The 18,530-nt window shown below is 35.2% G+C and overlaps 3 protein-coding genes across 4 annotated transcripts; 2 read left to right on the forward strand and 1 right to left on the reverse strand.

The window, feature by feature from the left end:
- The first annotated feature begins 2,022 nt into the window (after positions 1-2,022).
- Positions 2,023-4,282, forward strand: LOC102609684 (phenylalanine N-monooxygenase). 2 transcript variants are annotated; one of them, XM_025101163.2, is made up of 3 exons: positions 2,023-2,304; positions 2,416-3,312; positions 3,451-4,282. In XM_025101163.2, exons 1-3 carry the CDS (start codon positions 2,134-2,136, stop codon positions 4,090-4,092), a joined length of 1,710 nt encoding a protein of 569 aa, XP_024956931.2. In that variant the 5' UTR covers positions 2,023-2,133; the 3' UTR covers positions 4,093-4,282. The 2 variants fall into 2 exon arrangements, with proteins under 2 accessions (XP_024956931.2, XP_006486508.3); XM_006486445.4 differs by having other exon boundaries at positions 2,024-2,304; positions 2,419-3,312.
- Positions 4,283-9,099: 4,817 nt separating this feature from the next.
- Positions 9,100-10,302, forward strand: LOC102612588 (uncharacterized). Its single transcript, XM_006486103.4, has one exon. The coding sequence runs from the start codon at positions 9,324-9,326 to the stop codon at positions 10,017-10,019; it is 696 nt and encodes a 231-aa protein (XP_006486166.1). The 5' UTR covers positions 9,100-9,323; the 3' UTR covers positions 10,020-10,302.
- A 4,728-nt stretch (positions 10,303-15,030) lies between these two features.
- Positions 15,031-17,125, reverse strand: LOC102612289 (cytochrome P450 71D11-like). The gene is made up of 2 exons (XM_006486102.4): positions 16,152-17,125; positions 15,031-16,005 (listed from the first exon to the last, which is right to left on the reverse strand). The coding sequence occupies exons 1-2, from the start codon at positions 17,058-17,060 to the stop codon at positions 15,382-15,384; spliced, it is 1,533 nt and encodes a 510-aa protein (XP_006486165.1). The 5' UTR covers positions 17,061-17,125; the 3' UTR covers positions 15,031-15,381.
- Positions 17,126-18,530: the final 1,405 nt, after the last annotated feature.

Raw genomic sequence — 18,530 nt, forward strand, 5'->3', positions numbered from 1 at the left:
AATGATTATTTCAGGATTAGTTTAACAAACAACCATATTGTCTTTTCTTCTACTCACAATAATTTTCAACTTTTCCTCGAATTTTTTGTTCAATTTCCTTATCTGGGCATTGTTTATTGAGTAAAAGTATTAATTTTTGTCATCAGATATATATATATATATATATATATATATTAGAAATGTTCCAATCAGGAATTTTAAAGTGCGGGAAACCTTTAAAATCACATGGTTTTAAAGGCTTAAAACTGTAAGCATTTAAAGCCGTGTGGTTTTAAAGCTTTCCCAGACTTTCCCGCCCTTTAAAATCCCTGACCAGAAAACTACTCATATATATATATATTGTGTTTGGTGAAATTAGGGGTTTGAAATTCTTGGAGCTATTATTTGAATATTTTTATGCTTATCAAGTGTTTGATAAAATTCCTAAGGGAATCTAGTAAAAGAAAACATAAAATATGCCAATAAATGAAGGAAATTGGAAGCGAAGTTTAGCAGATCTTGAGAAACTTTTGCAAAATTAGGATATGAAGATGAATTTGCTTTTCAATTTGGCCAATGGATTTAGGAATTAGGTGTGATGACATTAGATCCCCCCTCCAAAAAAATATTCCTTCATAAGAACTTTAGAAATTGGGGATCTTTCTATTATTGTTCACTTCATCTTGGTATGTAATTTATCATCTTTCTTTATTTAAAAAAAAAATTGATTTCTATGGCTACATATTGTTATTAAAATTATGTGAGACTATATAAATTGCCTTTATAAAAAACATTGAGACTAAATTAATTACCAATTATATTTGTAAAAATTATCACAAATCACAACTACTTGAGACAATTATATAACGTCGCAATATGTGAACTTCAACAATAGAAAAATAGCATTGCTAATTATATATTTGAACACACAAATGATGATTTTTAATAATTATTGAGACTTTATTTACAAACTCTTGAGACAAATATTATAGTCATTATAAATCATTTATTGTGACAAATATGAAGTGTCATTAATTGTATTTTTTAATCTCTAATTTGACCATTTTTAATACCATTTGTGACAATTTTAACTTAATTTTAAGGCAATGATTTTTGTCACATAAATATATTTTTAATATGTTGAAAATAATTTTGGTTACTAGAACTTTTTAAGACGGTCTTTTTACGACTAACATGTGACGATATATTTTTTGTCACAGAAAATACAAGATGACTAATTTGTTATCTTTTGTGACTAAATTTTTTTAATAAAATAACATTTTTCTTGCAGTGATTAAGATAGCAGTATAATGTTTGGTCAAATTTTTAGCTTTCTTTTTTATCTTTTATATCTAGCAAAAAGTATCACAACAAAAGATATTTATCCATTCTTAAAATTCCCTTAAAAAAGGAAAAAGAAAAAGAAGATTTATGGCTATAATAGCAATTATATAGTCACAATGTAAAATCTATCGAATCCATACACTGTGCTTTTCTTTTTTTCTTAGAGATCACTCCTCCACCCACCATCGTCGCAAAATCCATCGATTATTCTATCAACCAAGGTAACAATCTACCCGTCCGTCACAGCCAATATTGAAGATGTGAAACCGCGCCTTGAAGGGATGAAGCATGGCTACATAAAAAAATGATAAAAGAAAGCAAGATATAATAAACTATGAGAATAGAACCAGACTAATGATAATCTTAATAAAATGAGAGTTTGAATTTTTCTTTTCTTGTTGCCAATATTGAATCTCCCCTCTAATTAATTAACTATCTGTGGAATATATTCCTTTCACTTAATTATAAGTCAGAACTTCATTAAGGGATTATGATAAGTTTTGTAATGGACCGTTGGTGAGTGATGACCGAAGACAAATCACTACACGACTAATTTTGAAAAACATAAATTTATTTCTTAGTATAGATACAGACGAATCATGTATCAAGTTGCATGTCGAAAACGTTGTTCATGAGTTTCGTTGAACTTGACAACCCCATACCACCCTTCTATATATAATGACGAATGGAGAACCCCCTCTTCATTCAATCAATATCCATCAAGAATAATATTAATTGCTTTTTTTTGTTTTGATAGCCACAAATCGTTTGGCTTTACTCTTGAATCCAAAAATTGCCTTCATTAATATTATGGATTTCCTTTCTTATCTTGAAGATATTCCCATTTTTGAATCCACATATATTGTTTGGGTGACGCTACTTGTTGCCCTTGTTACACTAACAAGCTTCCACCTGAAATCCAAAACTATTCGGAAGTATGTGATGGACATGCATTCATTCGTTCAGAATCAACCGTTCAAGGTATATTATATTTACTTTTCGGTTTCCCTTATTTATTTATTAGGAACAATAATTGTATATTTTTATTTGACATATAAACTAATTTTATTGCAAATGAATGAATTTATCCAGCAGATTCGAAGAAGTACGGACCAGAAAAGAATGAAGCAACCACCTCTGCCCCCAGGCCCGGCTGCATGGCCAATAGTCGGGAACCTTCCAGAGATGTGGAGGAATAAGCCGACCTTCAAATGGATACACAGTGTGATGAAAGAACTTAACACCAATATTTCTTGCATTCGGTTTGGAAATGTTCATGTGATTCCAGTGACTTCCCCAGAAATAGCCTTGGAAGTTCTAAAAGATAACGATTCAATTTTTGCAACGAGGCCGCTCACAATGGGGACAGAGTACTCTAGCCGTGGATTCCTGTCAGTGGCAGTCGTGCCATGGGGTCAACAATGGAAGAAAATGAGAAAGATGGTTGCTTCTCACGTGTTGAGCTCAGCCCGACTTAACTCCTTAATCTCTAAGAGAAGAGAAGAAGCTGACAATATTGTTCGATTCATTTATAACCAATGCCGCAAAAGTGCTTCTGCCGCAACAGTTGTAGATGTAAGACTTGCGACCCGCCATTATTGCGGGAACGTTATTAGGAAGATGATGTTCAACAGGAGATACTTTGGCGAAGGAAAAGAAGATGGAGGGCCAGGATTTGAAGAAGAAGAACACGTTGAATCACTCTTCGTTGTACTCCAACACCTTTATTCCTTCACTCTTTCAGATTACGTTCCCTGGATGAGAGTATTCGATCTAGAAGGCCATGAAAAGCTTATAAGTGCGGCCATGAAAACTGCCAACAAGTATCACGATTCCATGATAGATGAGAGAGTACAACAACGGAGACATCATCCTGACAACAAGAAGGAAGCTCACAACGACCAGGACTTGCTAGATGTTCTTATTTCAGCAAAGGATGAAAATGGGGATCCATTGTTATCCGTAGATGAGATCAAATCTCAATGCATGGTACGTTGGATATCTTATTTATTTAATACATTAATTTTTATATTATTAATTGCTCATGTTATATATAATCAGGTCGCGGTCTCGAATTTTAATGACAAATTAACCGATCGATAAATTAACATATGTACGTACTTGCAGGATCTGACACTTGCAACAGTGGATAATCCATCGAATGCAGCAGAATGGGCAATAGCGGAGATGATCAACCAGCCAGAAATTCTCCAAAAAGCAACAGAGGAGATCGATAGAGTTGTTGGAAAAGAAAGACTTGTTCAGGAATCTGACGTCCAGCAGCTCAATTATATCAAGGCTTGTTTAAGGGAAGTGCTTCGCCTTCATCCCGTGGCACCGTTTAACCTGCCTCATGTTTCAACTCGCGATGCCACTGTCGCCGGTTACTTCATTCCCAAAGGCAGTCACGTTCTGCTGAGCCGAATAGGGCTTGGCCGGAACCCTAACGTCTGGAAAGATCCATTGAAATTCATACCTGAACGTCATATTGGTTCAGTGGACGATCATCATCATCAAGTAGAGTTGGCGGAAACAGAATTGAGATTCCTTTCATTCAGCAGAGGAAGGCGCAGTTGCATGGGCATGGCACTTGGGTCTGAGATGTCTGTAGTGCTTTTGGCAAGGCTTCTTCAAGGGTTTGAATGGAGCGCGCCATCAGGTGAGGAGAAGATTGACCTCTCCGAATCAAAATACGACCTCCTTATGGCTAAGCCGTTGCGTGCACGTGCAAAGCCCCGGTTGGCTGCTGAGTTGTACCCAGCTAATTGAATGACATCAATATATTGGGCATGCCTTTTTTTGTTTTTTTTTATAGATGATATCGCCATCGTTTTATTTTAATTTATTCATCCTGTAATAAGTGTACTCTATTTGTTTTATTTTAATAATGTTTCTCTCCTACAGCCGGAGTTTGCAAAGATAAAAAACAAGTACTAAAGAATTGCATGTTTAGACCAGTGGTGCAAGCGTTTCTTTATGTTATACACATCCCATGAAGGACAAGTAATTAACAAATCAATCATTTGTTGGTCAAAACTCATGACCATGCATGTGATTCTTTGGTTGTCGATAACTATTTATATGGGATTGCTTTTTATACGTATCAAGAAAATGCTGCGATCTTGCGAAAGTTTTGAGAAGCTCAAAACTTGTTGGGTATTGGCTTTGTTTACCTTGTTGGGTATTGGCTCTCTCATGACTCGGAATGCTCTTCTTGTCTTGACTTTTGTTTGCCTAGGTTTTTCCTTAATCTCCAGGTGCCTTATAGGGCATTGGTATTTTCTTGGCATAGGGAAAAATGATTTATTATGGAAGAATATTATCACAAAACTTTTTCTCCTTATTAGCCTAAGTATGTTTTTCCTTGTTATTAACTTTAGGAGAAATGAAATATTTTTCAAAAAGATATTATTATGAAAATTTTCCTCTTTATCCGTGTAAGGGAAAAACGAGCTATTTCGGAAGAATAATGTTAAGGAGCTTTTCTTCTTTATTGGCATAGCAAGTTTTTTCTCTTTGTTGGTCTTTAGAATTTTTTTCCTTAGTAGATGAAAAGTGACTTATTCCGGAGGAATAGTATTATGAAACTTTTTCTCTTTATCTGGCTAGGGGAAGTATTCCCTTTTTATTGATCTCGGGAAAAATGAGTTATTTTAAGGGAATTGTTTGGGAACTTTTCCTTATTAGTGTAAGAAAAAGTAATCTATTCTAGAAGAATATAAGTAGGAAATTTTTCATTTTTCTCTTAAACAAGTTTTTCTTTTTCCTCTTTGTTAGCCTAGGGAGAAGTGAGCTATTCTGAATAAATATTATTATCTAACTTTTCCTCCTACTTGACCTAGGGGAAGTTTTCCATTTTTCTTAACTTAGGAAAAATGAGTGATTCCCGAAAATGATTATTTGAGAGCTTTCTCGCCTTCTTGAAGTAGGGAAGGGTGGCATTTTCTTAGATTTGATTGCTCTTATGGCCTTGGTTTTTGTTTGTCTCGATTTTCTCTTAGCCTTTATTTTTCCTTAGCCTATATTTGCCTTGTTGAACATTGGCCTTTTCTTAGCTTGCAATTGTGGCCTTAGCTTTTGTTTGCCTCGGTTTTTTCTTAACCTTTATTTTTCCTTAACCTTTGTTTGCCTTGTTGAAAAGTGACATTTTCTTAGCTTGACTTGCTTTTGTGGCCTTGGCTTTTGTTTGCCTCGGTTTTTTCTTAGCCTTTATTTTTCTTTAGCCTTTGTTTGCCTTGTTGCAAAGTGACTTTTCTTGGCTTGGCTTGCTCTTGTGGCCAAGTTTTTGTTTGCTTCGGTTTTTCCTTAGCCTTTATTTTTCCTTATTCTTTGTTTGCCTTGTTGAACATTAGTCTTCCCGTGGCTTGGCATGCTCTTCTTGCCTTGACTTTTTTTCTTAATTAATTTTTTAAGTTACCATTTGCCTTTGGAAAAGTGATTTATTTTGGAGGATTATTATTACAGAACCTTTCCTCCGTTTTAGCCTAAGAAAGTTTTTTTTTTTGGATCCAATACAGTACTTAATAAAGCCCAAAAATGATATAGTACTAATGTAATATAGTGCTCACTCTTAATGCAACATTATGAGGTGATCAAATAAGCTCTTAGGCCATGTTTGGCTTAAAGAAAGGGAAGGAGAGGAAAAGAATGGTATGGAAAGGAAATGAGAAGAAATGAGTGGAGGAGAATAGTGAAATTAAATTTCATTGTTTAGTTTGACATCAAATTTGATAGGAAAATGAATTACAATTTTTTTCTTTGGACAAATTTATCATTGACCTTAAATACTAAATTACCTATATTAGTAATGAAATATAATTTAATATCAATACCAAACTTTTTTAATGTCAAAAAGTCCTAAAACAATTCAAGAATTATATTTAATATAAAATATAAAATAATTTAATATACTAACTATTTATATAATTTAATATAAATAAAAGGCGGTCAACAGCAGTCAACGACGGTCAACACCGGCGGGTGACTTTCTGTTGAAATTTTGGCAGCTTTCGATGATGGTCTGAGGGTCTAGCTAATTTCCAGCGATGGCCCGGTGGAGATCCAGTGAAGTTCATGCAACTGTTAATTTATATTTCTATATTTTCAAAATAAATAAATAAGTTTGTTTATTTTATTAAGTTTCTTAAATCATTCATTAAATTTAAGTAATATAAAATTATTTATAATATTAAATTGATAAAATAATTATTATTAATAGCATTAAACAAGTTAAAATGTTGAAGGATAATTTTGAAAACTTCAGTTTTCAACATAAGAGGATTTTAAATTCTTTACTCCTCGGTGTGGAATTTAAATTCTATATTATAATAGAAATTAAATTTTAATAAAAGTTAAATTTTAATAAAAATTAAATTCTTATATATTTTGTGTAACTAAATAATAAAAATAAAAATAAAAATAAATTTTGAATTACTTTCTTCTCTTCTATTTTCTCATCCCAACCAAACATCCGTACATCACCTTATTGATTGAAATGGCGCCTCATTGTCCGACTATATTCTAAAGGCTTTTGTAGGGCCATACCCATCGCAAAGTAGTTGGGCCCCATATGTTCGAGGTCGTGCGAAGATTTTAGTCATCCCATGCAAGTACGAGCATCAATAAATCATTCAAACTCGGTCAAAGTTTAATTAACAGAGAATAATTTTCTTAAAATTATATTGGGTAATTGCTTGAGAGTAGAGATGGCAAAAATACCCGGCCGGTCCGGACCTGGACCGTACCCGGGTGTTGCAGGCCGGGTATTACCTGGTCCGGGTATGAAGCCGGGTCGGTCTTGGGCATCACTTGATAAACCCGGAACCCGGATTTTATTAAAAAAAATTATAAAATATATATTATTTTAAATATTTTATATTTATTTGACTTATTTATTATACATATATAAAGTTTTAAACACTTAAAGTTTATATTTTCATGTCAAATTTTATTGAAATAAATTTAAAACTTATAAAATTATCAAAAAATAAAAAATATATACACATAAAATATTAAAAAATATAAAATCTGAGTACCCAGATTAAAACCCGGCCCGGACCCGGACCCGGACCGGTTGCATCCGGGCAGGGTCCGGTCATGGCAATACCCGGACCCGGCCCGGGGTTTTGCCATCTCTACTTGAGAGCTCCTATAATGCTTTGGGACACATGAAGTGTTCTTATTGATGCCGTTGTAGAACCCATAATACAGCTCCGCGAATAAAAACACGAAACGTGTCCCATTGCAAAGTTTATTAAAATTCATAGTGTAAGACTATAATTATTAATTGGTGTGCATAAACTGATGCAAAATGAAAGCTTTGATTAAACCAGAAAACAATGCAACCAATGAGAATAAATAATATATGTCAGGCCACAATTCTGATTTTGTAACACAATTTGTGCCAAAAAAATATTGTACCTCTAACATTATATTTCAATTTTACCGCAATATAGAGTAAAAAATAGTAGTGATATTGTTACAATAATTGAGAGAGGATTTGTAAAACTAATTATTATAGTATTTCTTGCAAGTACTCTATTGTTGACATTTAATTTGTAATTATTTTATATATGTCTATAAATAAATAAATATATACACACACGTATGTATGTATGTGTGTATGTATGTGTGTATGTATATGTATGTATGTATGTAGCTCTGGTGCCTTGACAGCCTACGTGGGGAAATGGAAAGATTTGGCTATCCACACTTATCGTTTTGCCTGCCATATGTGTATTGCTGACATGGACACCACGTGGAAAACATGAAAAGAGTTGCGTTAGAGGAGACGCGCAGCGTGTGGCCGCATAGGCGGTGCATGCAATCTCAACGAGCGACCACGTGCTTGCGCGCATTTCATTTGAAGCCATCACATTCACCTCTGTTGACCGTTCGATCAATATTAACGGCTACGATTAATCACTTGGCAGACCTCGTGCAAACCTCGTGTTCGACTCCGTCCCTGCCAAAGATTTGCTTCTCGTGGACCTCGTGGCACTTTGCTCAGCGTGGTTCAAATCCTCTACAATCGGTAGTAAAATAATCGCCTTATGAACTATAATTATCAACAATAATCAGCTTAGATGGGGATACAATGAAATTCTAATCCACAAATATTAATTGGCTTGCTGAACAATAAAAATAAAAACCCCTACCTAAGTATATTTTATTTTATTTTTATATGTGAATTATATCAATCAACTATTAAATAACTGGAATAATTAAATCAATATATTTTAATAACTTAGAATGATTCATTTTAGTTCTTAAATAAAGTAAATACATCAATAAAAATGTTTTTCATTTAAATTTTATAACTCAAATAAATAATTTATTCTAAAAATCTCATTTTAACCCATTTCAATTTTTGTTCATTCTAATTCTAATTACTAATTAGTCAATGCACTATAAATTTGATCAAAATTTAAAAAAAAAATGAGCTCTTTAGTATTTGTAATTTTTTTTTCCACATGTATAAATTTACTACTTGGCAAAGAAGTTTAAGAATTAATATGTAGTTTTTATTTTTTCATTAGGTAACATAATTTTATCAATTTAAGATGCAGTTTAGTTGGGACACTCAAAACTCAAAAGTGACGTGTAAATTGATTTTCCTTTTATCAACTCAGATCCACGATAATAATCGTAAGACCGGGACCAGGGAACCCTTACCCTCCTGGTGAGGTGTGACTCTGATGGGTGACCTGTGTTGCAACAAATTGCAAGTTTCGGCGAAATTATAAACTATAAAGAGCCTTCCTCCAACTCACGCGAAAAATCAAACGCATCCTTCCTCCAATCGCAACTCTTCAAGCCAATGTTGACCGTCCAATAATTTGCTTCTTTGCTTCATTCAAAAATCCATTAAAACTCTCTGATAACGCAAACGAAACCAAAACCAGAAACACGCGAAACAAAAATTCAAAAATCCAAACTTTGTTTCGGTTTTGGTTTTGCATTTGATCAATTAATCAGTCTCTCTCTCCCTCTTCCTCTCCATGGCGTCGCTTGGCATTCATTACGGCGGTGGTGGAGGAGGAGGAGCAGGAGCGACGTTTTCGTCGAACCGCCGCGGAACGATTACGAAAATTCGTTCTCCGATTGCGTCATTGAATGTGACGCCGGCGATGAGCGAAAATAGGAAATGTCACGCGATGCCGATTCCGATATCGTCCTCGCGTGCGGATATTGATCTGGTGGAACCGAAGCGGAAACAGGAGCGGAGCGTTTGGAGCGAGAATGTGATAGACAAGTGGATGAAGGATTCCGTCGTGGAGATCGTCAAGAACTTACGTGAAACGCCGCTATTGGTGCACGTGTATTCGGACAGCGGCAGCGGCGATTCGACGAGGTTGAAAACGGAGAAGGCCGTCCCGGATGATTGGCCTCTCATGAAATCGAAATGGGAGGACGGAACGACGCCGTTGCCGGAGGGCGTTATTTTTGTTGAACAGTTGAAAGAAGAGGACGCGGCGGATGATTCTGGCGGGGAGAGTGAGATCACGCGCGCGTGGGGTATTTTGGTGCAAGCGAAGGGCGAAGGTTGTGGGCCGGCTTGCTATTTGTTGAAGACAAGTCGAGCTGGGGCGGGTTCGGGTCTGGGGCTGTGCTGTACGCACTTTTGTTTGGTGAAGGTTAAGAGTTTTAGGGAAACGGCGGAGGCCCAGTTCAAGAATTGTTGGTTGTTAAATTGATTAAGGTGATTAGGGTAATTAAAAATTAAAACATTATTTGTAAATCAATAAAAGATTATTTGTCCCGCTAGCAAAATTCCCTGTGATGGCACAGGAGCATAGGGTTTGAATCTCGTCCGCAAGTCTGGAAACGAGATTTGATTGGTGTAACTAAAAATTGTGATTGTATGAAAACCCCCAGGAAGAATTTAAGTTGTATATAAGGATTTATCAACATATGTATCCATTTTAGATAATTACGTTGCTTTTTGGTATCTATTCTATCATTCTCTCTTCCAACTCAGCTTTATTCCAACAACTTTTTCCTTAATTTTGCTCTCTTCACAAGTCTGAATTTACAATGGATTTTCTTAATATATATCTAAATTCATATGGTGGTTTAGATTTAGATCCGCGGAGACTTAAGTTTTTATTTTTTTGGGGGGGGGGCTTATGGTAAAATTACTATTTATTTTAAATATGAAGCCTTGTTATATTGTTTGATACATCAATTAATTTGGTCAATCATGTTGGTGGAGCAAACATACTTCAAAAGAGCTTAAAGTAGTTTATGGTAGAGCTCTAGTTTGTGTTGTGCATGTAAGTAGGGATATTTTTTTACAGATATCGAACGCACTGCTTCAAAAGAGCTTAAAGTACTTTATAGTAGTGCTCAGTGATTTGTTTTAACCCCGAAATACATACAATACTTTTATTTCTATATATTTCAAATGCAATTAAATTTTTTTTGAAAAAAAAAATATATTATATTTCACAATCGGTGCTTAATTATATGATTTTGTGTTGATGGGCGAATACTTTTTTTCAAAACAAATATGAAGCTTTTTGTAGATAAAAGTGGCAACTATGGATTCGGTGGGCGAATACTTTTTTTCAAAACAAATATGAAGCTTTATATAGATAAAAGAGGCAACTTTGGATTCCGATATACTTGATCGAATTTTGAGTTGATTGGATTGGGGAAAAAGTTATCCGACTTCAATCTGAACTTCTGATCAGTTTGGATTTGAATTACATTTCAATCGGATCATATTCAGGTTAAATTCAATTTAACTCAATTCAGATTATGAGTCATTTTGAGTTTTTTTTTGGGTTTATTTTGATTTTTTTTTTTTTGGTAAATTAATCTTGGTATTACTAGATTGAGATGTAATTGTCTCATTTTAGCTGATTTTATCAATTTTTAATTAAAAAATTCAAGGTATAACGTATCTTGGTTTCCTTTTAGTTGTACGTTTTTTTTTTCAATGAAAAGAACGAATTTCATTCAAAAACCAAAAATGGTCAACAATATAACGTCATAAAGGTATAAATACACAATCATATCCAACTTAAATAAAATATATAGGATAATACCTAAGACTCAGGGATAAAATAAATGCGACCTCTAGGGGTGGACAAAATTGGGTTCGGGTCGAGTTCGGGTCAATCTGATCGGGTTTTGGGTTGTTCGGGGTAGACAAGGAACAATCCGAACATAACCCGAATTAATGACCCGACCCGAACCGACCCGAACATAGTTCGGGTCGGTTCGGGTCGGGTCATTAATTCGGGTTATGTTCGGGTTGGATCGGGTTGGATTTAAAATGGGTAGGATTGAGTTCGGGTCAATTTGGGCTAGTTCGGGTCAATTCGGGTCAATTTGGGTCAGTTCGGGTCAATTCGGGTCAATTTGGGTCAGTTCGGGTCAATTCGGGTCGGTTGAAATAGGGTCAGTTGAAATCAGGTCAATTCGGGTCAGTGCGTTTTTTTTTTTTTTTTTTTTAAGAACCCGATCGGGTATTTGGATCGGGTCGGGTTTGACCCGAACCGATCACAACCCGATCGGGTATTCAGATCGGGTCAAGTTTGACCCGAACCGATCACAACCCGATCGGGTTTGTAAATTTCAAACCGATCGGGTTTCGATCCCGACCCGAACCCGAAATTTATCGGGTCGAGTCGGGTCAGATCGGGTAAAATGCCCACCCCTAGTGACCTCTATCAACCATCACAAAAAATCGAAAAGAGAGAAAAATTTTACCTATTAAAACTACTTAAGCACGAGAGAAATTTTAAGGAACTAACCTAGCCTGGCATCGTTGTATGTTTGGCACTTGTTGCCCTGGTTTATATCCCCCAGCGTTTTACTCGTCCTAGGTCATCGAAATCTCAATGCAACAACTGCTAGAGCAACTCAACGACTCCAATACTGATATTAAACAACTCGACGACTTGAAATTATATCCCGACAATGGTGATAAAAAAAGTTAGTCAGATGAGTGGATCTATAGACTTTAAGTTCAGTGAGAGTGGTGGTGGCTGCAAGTGAGAGCATACACACTGTAGTGGCAATAGTGAGACATTATGTGCAGTGGTGAAGTTGCTAGTGGTGATAATGGTGAGGTTACTGTTCAAAACAAGAATCATTTTTGGTCGGAAGGATTTTGGTGCCGTTTGAAAAAGCAGCTATACACAGAATCATTCTAAATAATAATCTTTATTTAGAATCAGGAAACTAAATAAAGAATCTTTATCATTGGTCGGAAGGATTTTGGTGCCGTTTGAAAAAGCAGCTATACGTGCCCAATGATAAATCAGGAAACTAATTCTTCTTATTTGCTAATCAACCCTTTTAGTTAGTAAATATTTTCTTTTACATTTATTGTGCGTGCAGTGATAAGCAAACGAAACAAAACAAAATAGCTGACCTTTTTTAAGGGAATAGAATAGCTAATTGAAATTGGTAAGTTTTTCTGTGATGATAAAAAATGCACAAAGAACTAAGACCCACTCCATAGTAAAGAATAATAAAATCCAAGTCACCTTAAGTTATGCAAGGTAGACTACCTTCTCTACAAGCACAGCATAGCTGAAAGAAGCAGTCTCATTTTTTGTCCCCAAAAAGGTAATCAACATCAATAACAAACATTCAATTATCAAAAGGAAGTGGAAGACCCTCAATAGTCAGATTGTTCACTGACATTTACATGAAAAAGCTTTTCAATGAACAATGAACCTGTAATCAGGAAAGTAAAGGCCATTACAGTGTTGATCCCTACAATTCCAAAGCAAGCCAGCACATGAAGTGGCAGCTATAAGGACTTGCCAGCCCCTCGCCCAATTGTCACCCACTTTTCCCATTTTAATGGTAATAAAATTTAACAAAGAAATGTATGGCCCTGGAGCAAAAGGCAAGGAACTTCCAGAAGGTTGTTCAAGTTTCAAGACAAGTTTCCATCTCACTTACTTGATGTGATTTGCTTGGTAAAAAGACTTCCCAAAACTAAAGGTGTTTGTTCAGTTTTTAGAGTCTCTAGAGCTAGCAACCAGGCCCCCGGCCCTAACCTAACGAGAGATAGGAATACATTAAGGCATAATGCATTTAAGAACACAACATCAAAGAACAAATGCAATTCAAACAACAGTTTCTACAAGAGGACATGGAAAGCTTCCCACAGGTAAGTGCTTTCCTTTTCTACTCCATTGTTTCAAGATCTAACTGTGCAACAAATATTTTCATTTGTCAATGATGACGCACATTCAGTGTCTGCCTGGAAATCAGTTGAAAGAACAAGATACAACTATTCAACAATTAGCAAGACGGAAGAAAACTGCACAAACTAAGCCTTTCTTTCATGAAACTTTCATAAAGCATAAGTCAAACTGATCAGGTGTCTCGACTTAGCCCTCGGTTATGCCATTTCAGTAAAATTACTTTCCAATTAAACACATTGCAGATGCACTAAAATATATAATAGCTCTCCAATTAATCTCAGTACAATATGAATTAATAACTAAGGTAACGAATTTATATCCTCTCCATTTAAAAGCCTCTGGGGAACATACAAACACAAAAGATAATAAACAAAACGCTCTTCTAGCGATTGGAAAGAAAAGCCAGCTAAATAGTTAAAATAATTAAACAAAATTAATTAATTTCTAAAAGCAAGTATCTTTGAAACACTTTCTGTAACGCTTTTGGGAGGTAATACAAGAGGAAAGAAAATCAAGTTCTAAACATTAACTTGCAAGTAGAATAATCTTATACTACTCAATTGAGTTTGTCAACCATGGCGTTTGAACATGCAAGTGGACCTGCTATAGTTACCACATGGCTAGTCCCTCCTCCAGGAACAGAGGAGAAAGCAGAGGACAGATTAACACAAGATTATTCAATGAAATATCTTATAAGATATCTTACCTGTGGTATTGTCCTCCAGTATTATTAGAGTTTGATATTGTTTAATATTGATTATATGTATCAATTTTCCTTGTTATAAATGATGACAAGGAAATCGGATTTAGTGCAGATCATCTTTTCTCCGGACTATCATATCAAAGGACTCGTTGAAGTTCAAATAAATTGCTCAAGGTTCCAAGTCAAAATGGTACAGCAGCATTGCAGGTGGAAGCTCAACAGTGGCAAGATCAGATAACATTCCGGGGCTGCATATCCTCTCACTAGCCCCATATGGGATTTATTCAAATTTAGTCCCCTTATAGGCAATAGAACTGGTTCATTTTGAAAAGCTTGCCTCAACTGCACAAAACAGAGGGCATTTTATGCATGCAGCAATACTTAGTTATTCTTTCTTACCAAGTAAAAAATTCCTTATATTTTTTGGGGAAATTAATCATGCAGCCGAAGCTTTTTTGTTTACAGAAAATTTGTTTTATGTCCATACAATTATGCATAAAAGTTGCAGACGGAGAACAATTCAATAAAAGATTTTTAATCAACGGTTTAGGAGTTTTTATATATCAGAACCTTTGAAGACAATTACAAGGATTTTTCCAACTTCATTTGCTGGTACGCTAACATAGGAATGTCATTATTTACTTACGATTCATGAAAATCTAGCTCAAATTAGTCAGCTTTCATCTTCCGAACCTTTGGTTTTGCTTTCTTGTTAAAATGGCACTCCAGTACCACCAGTTACAGCCGAATATTGGGCGTTGGTATTAACACTAACACATATCAATCTAAGACATTTCATAAAAATAATTAGTATTCTGTTTCTCTGTAGCATGAACATAAAAGGAGGATATGATTTCTAACATTAAAAAAGAATTAAAGATGAACTTCAACTCATTTTATGTGCTACATACTACTTGCTGCAGGAAGTTGCATTAAGTATTATTTAATTTCTGCTATAGCTCTAGCAGAATAAGCCCAAGCTTTGACAAATAACAATGACGGAAGATGATTTTAGGGATAAGCTTTCAACCTCATATAGATTAGTCTTTGCTGAAACCTGAGCCATAATCTCACATAATAACTCTCTCCAATAAATGATTGAAAACAAAATACCTTTCTATGGTTCTGCTCATGCAGCCACTCTGAAGCACTCCTCTTTTACAAAAGTTATTCTTTAGTTTCTTATGCAATAGATGAAGGATGGTGTGGAATAGGAATCATACACAAATCTTGTTTTCTTCTTACTGTTGCGCCAAAGGCCTCAGTCATGTCCAAATCCTCATGCTTCATTCCATTTGGTAGTTTCCATTCGAAATGGTATAATAACATCGCGAGTGTAAGCTCCATGCTGGCCAGACCAAATGACGTTCCAGGGCAGATCCTCCTACCAGCACCAAATGGGATGTACGCAAAATTAGTCCCCTTGTAGTCAACAGAATAATCGAGGAACCTCTCTGGAATAAAGCTCTCAGGTTCGGTCCAGTACTTGGGATCTCTTCCAATCGACCATGCATTAACAATGACTTTAGCTTTCACAGGTATGTCAAATCCATTAATCTTACATCGCTCTCCACATTCTCTTGGCAATAACAAAGGACCAGGAGGATGTAGTCTCAATGTCTCTTTAACAACTAGCTTCATGTACATCATTTCTTTAATGCCCGTTTCGTCGACTTTCCCCCTTCTATTAAACACTTCCCTCGCCTCAGCTTCTGCTTTTTTTATAACTCTTGGATTTTTTATCATTTCACACATTGCCCAATCCACAGTGGTGGCAGATGTTTCACTCCCAGCACCAAAAATGTCCTGAAACGGTGTTTATGTAAATGAGTTTTCGCAGACAGTTATATGGTCTCATTCATCCTATCACATAACACTAGGCTAACATTAAAAGAAACAACATAACGGAAAAAAAAAATTGAATTGATGATATTAAATGTATGGTTACTCACAGAGATTACTGCTTTGATGTTGTCTGTAGTCAAGGAAGAACCATAATTTCCGAGCCCTTGAATTTTCAACAGAACATCAACCAGATCTTCATCATCACCAGTCTTGCAATTCTTCAATGTTTCCTTCCGCTTCTTATGTTCATTGATAATGTTTTCAACTATTCTGTCAGCTTCTTGATGCAGCTTCTCCACCTGAGACTTGTTTCCAGTAAGCCACTGAACCAATCCAATGGAAGGAAAAATATCTGCAATATTAAAACCTGAGATCACTTTTGTTGCTTCCTCTATAACTGAGACAAATGCTTCTTGGTCTCTGGATCTGTATCCAAAGGCCGCCCTTGAAGTGATACCGTACATTAATGAGTAAACGTTCTCAGTTAAGTTAACAACGGATCCAGCTTTTGAAGAAATCCAATTAATGAGATAAGATACCTCTGCTTCTCTTACTGATTGGAAAGATTGGACTCTTTTGGCGCTCAAAATCTCAGACACACAGATTTTTCGCAGTTGTTTCCAAGAGTCACTATATGGTGATAAAATTATATCACGATAATTATAAGACATGATTTGTGCTGCAGGAAAATGAGGCCTGGATGCAAAGATAACATCATGGGCTTTCATAACTTCATTGGCAACTTCAGGGGAAGATACAATAACGGTTGGAACTTGCCCGAGTTGTAGAAGCATAAGTGGTCCGTATTTCTTGGACAGGTCGCGTAGTCCATGATGGGGGAGGGAGCCAGCCAGCTGGTGCAAATTTCCTATTACAGGTAATTTCCATGGTCCTGGTGGTAGATTTGAGATTCTGTTATTGGTTTCTGATTTCTTCTCTAGTTTCAGCAAAGTGAAGGCAGAGAGAAGAATAGCTAGAAGGATGAGCAAGGAGGAGGACAACCCTAGAAGCTCCATGTGTAATGAATAGGACAATGGGGATAGAATTTTAACTAGTCGGTTGTTGTATCCGCGTTGTGGATCGTTTGTGGTACGGCTTTCATCCAAAATATCTTTAATATAAGGGTGTATTTGATATATTGTATTGTATTATATTATATTATTTTAATATTAATATATTATATTATAATAATATTATATAATGTTTGGTGCTATATTGTATTGTATTATTTTTTAATTAATTTAAATTAAATATTATATTATATTAATATATTTAAATTACATTAATATTTTATGTTATTATTTATATATATATAATATTATAATTAGTTGAATTATGTATATATCAGTGAGTAAAAGGAAAAGGAACACCAAAATTTTTTCCTTCACCAAATATTTCTTTTTTAATTATGGGCTCGGATCATTGTTAACCGATGCTTCTAAGTCCTCTCATATATTGGAAGTAGTGCTCCTATCACACCACTAACTTCCTTAAGAAACCAAACTTATCTTCTTGCTGCAACTCATAGAATAAATTTTATAAGTGTGAGCTATTCGAACTCTCCAAAATGCTCATTAGACTCATTCTTTAATTTAATTTTTTATTACTAAAAAAGCCCTAAAGTATATTATTATTATAGCCGAAACAAATATTTTTACAAAAAAAATTGCATGCTACTCCACCTTTAACTTGCCAATGCCCCATCGAAAAGGGCATAGGAAAAGAAGAAAGAAAACAAAAGAGGAAGAAGAAAAAGAAGAAAGAAAGAAGAAAGAAAGAGAAAGAAGAAAGAAGAAAGAAGAAAAAGAAGAAGAAACAAAAGACAAAGCGACGGCCCGCGTAAAGAATAAAATAAAATAAAAATAAATAATAAAATAATAAAATGCACAATAGCTGAATTTTAGCTATATAAGGAAGGGCGTTTCCCTCATTTTGTGCATTGAGTTCTTCAGTTCTTTTTCTTTATTTGGAGAGTGATTTTAAGAGTTTAGTAATTTGAGAGTTTGGGTGTATTGAGATTTTGGGTAGTGAGCTAAAATACTCAATATTTGTAACTCCTTTTCATTAGTAAAATATTTTATTTCTGTCTTCGCCCGTGGACGTATGTTAAAAGCTGAACCACGTAATTTCTTGTGTCCCTGTGTGATTTTGTGTCTCATTATTTCTCAATTTCAATTTAGTTGCGCGTCTGCTACACCTATCAATTTATTAATAGTGGTATCAAAGCTATTGGTTGAATTTTTGGAGTCGGGTACTATTCACGTAAGGGGTACTGTTCACGTATACGGCATTGTTCACGTATACGACACTGTTCATATATATTGTACTGTTCACGAGAAACGGTGGGAGCGATCCAAGAATTTTATGGTGCAAAGCAGGGAGTAGTGGTGTGAGTAGAGCAACTGTGTGATTTTGTACATGTCTATGAAAGTTCTGTCAGAAAAGCGATAAGAGCCTAAGAAGTTTGGGTTTTAAGTGGAACCATT

Source organism: Citrus sinensis, chromosome 4 (genome assembly GCF_022201045.2).
Source record: "Citrus sinensis cultivar Valencia sweet orange chromosome 4, DVS_A1.0, whole genome shotgun sequence".
Lineage (NCBI taxonomy): Eukaryota > Viridiplantae > Streptophyta > Magnoliopsida > Sapindales > Rutaceae > Citrus > Citrus sinensis.

Excerpts from the sequence above, each read along its gene's own strand:
- LOC102609684 (XM_025101163.2), top strand. The coding sequence starts at position 2,134 with ATGGATTTCCTTTCTTATCTTGAAGATATTCCCATTTTTGAATCCACA. Across the intron at positions 2,305-2,415 it reads TTCAGAATCAACCGTTCAAG|CAGATTCGAAGAAGTACGGA; the intron begins GTATATTATATT and ends GAATTTATCCAG. Across the intron at positions 3,313-3,450 it reads AGATCAAATCTCAATGCATG|GATCTGACACTTGCAACAGT; the intron begins GTACGTTGGATA and ends ACGTACTTGCAG.
- LOC102612588 (XM_006486103.4), top strand. The coding sequence starts at position 9,324 with ATGGCGTCGCTTGGCATTCATTACGGCGGTGGTGGAGGAGGAGGAGCA.
- LOC102612289 (XM_006486102.4), bottom strand. The coding sequence starts at position 17,060 with ATGGAGCTTCTAGGGTTGTCCTCCTCCTTGCTCATCCTTCTAGCTATT. Across the intron at positions 16,006-16,151 it reads ACATCAAAGCAGTAATCTCT|GACATTTTTGGTGCTGGGAG; the intron begins GTGAGTAACCAT and ends ACACCGTTTCAG.